Genomic DNA, 3,729 nt, shown 5'->3' on the forward strand with positions numbered 1-3,729 from the left:
TCCCTCAGGACCCTTCTTCAGGTCCCAGTGGACTATGCCCAGGCACTTGAGCCTGAGGGACTGAGAGCGGGAACAGAACCAAGGAGTGGGGAAGAAGGTGCTCTACCCCTTGACTCTTCTTTTCCACCTCCTTGGGCTCTAGGGTACAATGGAAGCCAAAACCTCCAAGGAACTTCTCCCTTGTCTGCATGGCCTGCCATGTTCCCAACGCTATGCCTAAGGGGTCCCCGCCATCACGCCTGCCAGAAAATGGGGCCCCCAGAGACCTGAATTTGGAATGCACCCCTCAAGGCACTGCAGTGCAGGAGCTCAAAGACTTCAATTTTTTGGTAAATATATATAGTGACAACTGTTTAAGATAACTGCAGAGAGGCTGAAAGAAGAGCGGCTGCAGAACGAACCTAAGAGGAGGGTCCCCCTGTAGCTGCCAAACACTCCCATTCCCCCACTAAATTCAATGTCTTATCTCAGCCAAGTATCTCCCAGGATTGCAGCAAGTGCACATTTGTTTCTTCGTGCAGACAACTGTCCTGGTTCTTTCTAGCCTCGTGGTAGACTCTATTTTAGATTTCATATTTTAAGTAGGGATTTTAAGAAGGCTGGTTGGCCGCTGTACTGAGAGCGGCGAAATATCCTGTGTCACTTAGTGGAAGTCCAGGACAGGAGCACATGGCCAACTTGGGGATCCTGGAGTGCAGGCCCTCAGTTTATCCCGGCCCCAGTGGTCCATCCCACCTCCCCAGCTTGGCTAGCGCTCCCTCCCACCGCGCTGGCTTGCTTCTTGCCCACGCCTTCCGCTGCCTCCGCCCCCTCACCCTGGGGCCCCCAGCTTAGTCCTAGCCCTGAGCTCACTTAGCCTCGGCCCTGCCTCTGCCCCCGCACTACGACTACGACCCCGTTCCACTTCCCTTCGCCTGCTGCCCTCGCCTTCTTCTCCGCCGCCGCGTCCCTTCTCGGTAGGCTCCACGCCCGCCTCCTGGCCCCTGAGAGCCCGCGGTTCCCGCTGCCGTCAGGGCCAACACGGGTGCCACGCGCCGCCGCCGCCGCCGCGGCCACTCGCCCGCCGCCCACCATGGCCCCGCAGCAAACAGGTAGCAGGAAGCGGAAAGCACCGGCGATCGAGGCGGGGGTCGCGAGCTCGTCGTCTCAGGGCTTGGCGGCGGCGGACGCGGAGGGGCCGCTGCTGCCCAAGAAACAGAAGCGGCCGGCGACGCGGCGCTCGCTGGTGCACTACCTGAAGGGCCGCGAGGTGGGCGGCTGGGGCGGCTCCGGGCTCTCGGACTCCGAGGGCGAGCTGCGGGGCTATGCGGTGCAGAAGCTGCCCGAGCTGTTGAGGGAGCGCGAGCTGGCCCTGGGCACCCTCAACAAGGTGTTCGCGTCGCAGTGGCTGAACGCCAGGCAGGTGGTGTGTGGCACCAAGTGTAACACCCTCTTCGTGGTGGATGTGCACTCGGGCCAGATCACGCGCATCCCCCTGATGCGGGACCGGGGGCCCTGGTTGGCCCGGGCCCAGCCGACTTGCGGCATCCACGCCATCGAGCTGAATCCCTCCAAGACCCTTCTGGCCACTGGGGGTGAGAACCCCAACAGCCTGGCCGTCTACCAGCTGCCCACCCTGGACCCCGTGTGCCTGGGCGACCGCCATGGCCACAAGGACTGGATCTTCACCATCGCCTGGATGAGTGACACAGTGGCTGTGAGCGGCTCCCGCGACGGCACAGTGGCGCTGTGGCGGATGGATCCCGACATGTTCAGCGGCAGCATCGCCTGGCACAATGACGCGGGTCTTCCTGTGTACGCCCACATCCGCCCGAGGGACATGGAGACCATCCCCAGGTCCAGCACCAGCCCCAGTAACCGCAAGGTGCGGGCTCTGGCCTTCAGCGGCAAGAACCAGGAGCTGGGAGCGGTGTCCCTGGACGGCTACTTCCACCTGTGGAAAGCCCGAAGCACTCTGTCCAGGCTGCTCTCCATCAGGCTGCCCTACTGCCGGGAGAACGTGTGCCTGACCTACTGTGATGAGTTGTCCCTGTACGCGGTGGGCTCCCAGTCCCATGTCTCCTTCTTAGATCCGCGCCAACGTCAGCAGAACATCCGGCCCCTGTGCTCCCGAGAGGGCGGCACGGGTGTGCGCTCGCTGAGTTTCTACCAGCATATCATCACCGTGGGCACGGGCCATGGCTCCCTGCTCTTCTATGACATCCGCGCCCAGAAGTTCCTGGAGGAGAGGGCCTCAGCCAGCCCGGACTCCTCTCCCGGGCCCTCAGGAAGGAAGCTCAAGCTCACCTGTGGCAGGGGCTGGCTCAACCACGATGACCTGTGGGTGAACTACTTCGGTGGGATCGGCGAGTTCCCCAACGCTCTCTACACCCACTGCTACAACTGGCCTGAGATGAAGCTCTTCGTGGCTGGGGGACCTCTCCCTTCAGGCCTCCATGGGAACTACGCAGGCCTCTGGAGCTAAGGATGGCTCCTGTGTTCTCAAAGTGCCCGGATTTACCTTCCAGTCTCCTCTCACTTTCCTTCCTCACGCCGTGTTTGTGCTTTTGAACTCAGTGTGGCGCTTGTCTTCCAGGTGGAAAGTGCCCAACTTACCTGTCTGTAGTGTATGTGAGAGAGATAGAGAGAGAGAGAGAAAGAAGAGAGAGGTATCCTTCAGGCAATCAAAGCTTGGCTTTAATAATTTTTTACACCTCTCCAAGCCATCTTTTTTTTTTTTTTTTTTTTTTAGAGAGAGAGACAGAGAGCACAAGCAGGGAGAGCGGCAGACAGAGGGAGAAGCAGGTTCCCCGCTGAGCAAGGAGCCCTGATGCTGGACTGGATCCCAGGACCCTGGGATCATGACCTGAGCAGAAGGCAGCTGTTTAACCAACTGAGCCACCCAGGTGTCCCTCCAAACCATCTTTTGAATTCATATTACAAAGAGTTTTAGCTAACTCTTACTTGTCTTCTTTGAGTTATATATTCTCTTTTTAATTCTATGCAGTCATGGTTTTAGAATTTTGTATATTTTCTTTATCCTGTTTTTTTCGTTAGCAGTATTGCTAACGTTATTTCATAGTTATTTTCATTGCAGGTAGATGGCATAATAAAATCATGCTTAAAAACAGGGTTTGTACCTCTGTTCTGCAAAGTTAGCTATAGTTTTATAGACCATTGTTCCAACTGGAAAATACATTCCAAGTTCTAGATTATCAAATTTAGAAACATTCCATTTGCAAATTGTAATCTTAGATATTTATAGTTTCTAAGTTGTTGGTGCTAAACATACTTTTTTAAAAAGTATTTCTCTTTGAAAAAAAAGTTGTCATAGAATCCTGTTTTGTACCAAAATTCCAATTTGTCAGAACACTTTAGGAATGCAAGGGTTCTGTTGGTTGAATGTTCAGAATTAATCTGAAAACCTAATTGATCTTTTTCTCCTTCAATCCTTATTTAAGTTTTAATGACCTGCTGTTAAATAAATAAATGAATGTGTATTTTTTCACTTCTTGCCTTAGTACTATCAAAATTTGTGAACATATTTGAATGTTTGTGGTTTATGGAACTTGCACAGAATTTCAGTGCCATAATTCAAAGCAGGGATTCTAAGTATAAAAATGCAGAATGTATGGCAAGCAGGGCAGAATGTATAGTGATCCAGGATATAGACTGGATATTTTGCTCTTGCTGTTTTTAATACCAAATATTATATTTCAGCATACTTTAAATTTTCTAATTCTGCTTAAC

The 3,729-nt window shown here is 53.5% G+C and overlaps 1 protein-coding gene across 1 annotated transcript; it reads left to right on the top strand.

Moving 5' to 3' along the window:
* Window positions 1-1,072: 1,072 nt before the first annotated feature.
* LOC116623899 (DDB1- and CUL4-associated factor 12-like protein 2) lies at window positions 1,073-2,540 on the top strand. Its single transcript, XM_032391421.1, has one exon. It carries the CDS (start codon window positions 1,073-1,075, stop codon window positions 2,462-2,464), a length of 1,392 nt encoding a protein of 463 aa, XP_032247312.1. The 3' UTR covers window positions 2,465-2,540.
* The last annotated feature ends 1,189 nt before the right edge of the window (window positions 2,541-3,729 follow it).

The sequence above is a fragment of the Phoca vitulina genome, unplaced genomic scaffold, assembly GCF_004348235.1.
Source record: "Phoca vitulina isolate PV1807 unplaced genomic scaffold, GSC_HSeal_1.0 scaffold62, whole genome shotgun sequence".
NCBI classification, from domain to species: Eukaryota; Metazoa; Chordata; class Mammalia; order Carnivora; family Phocidae; genus Phoca; species Phoca vitulina.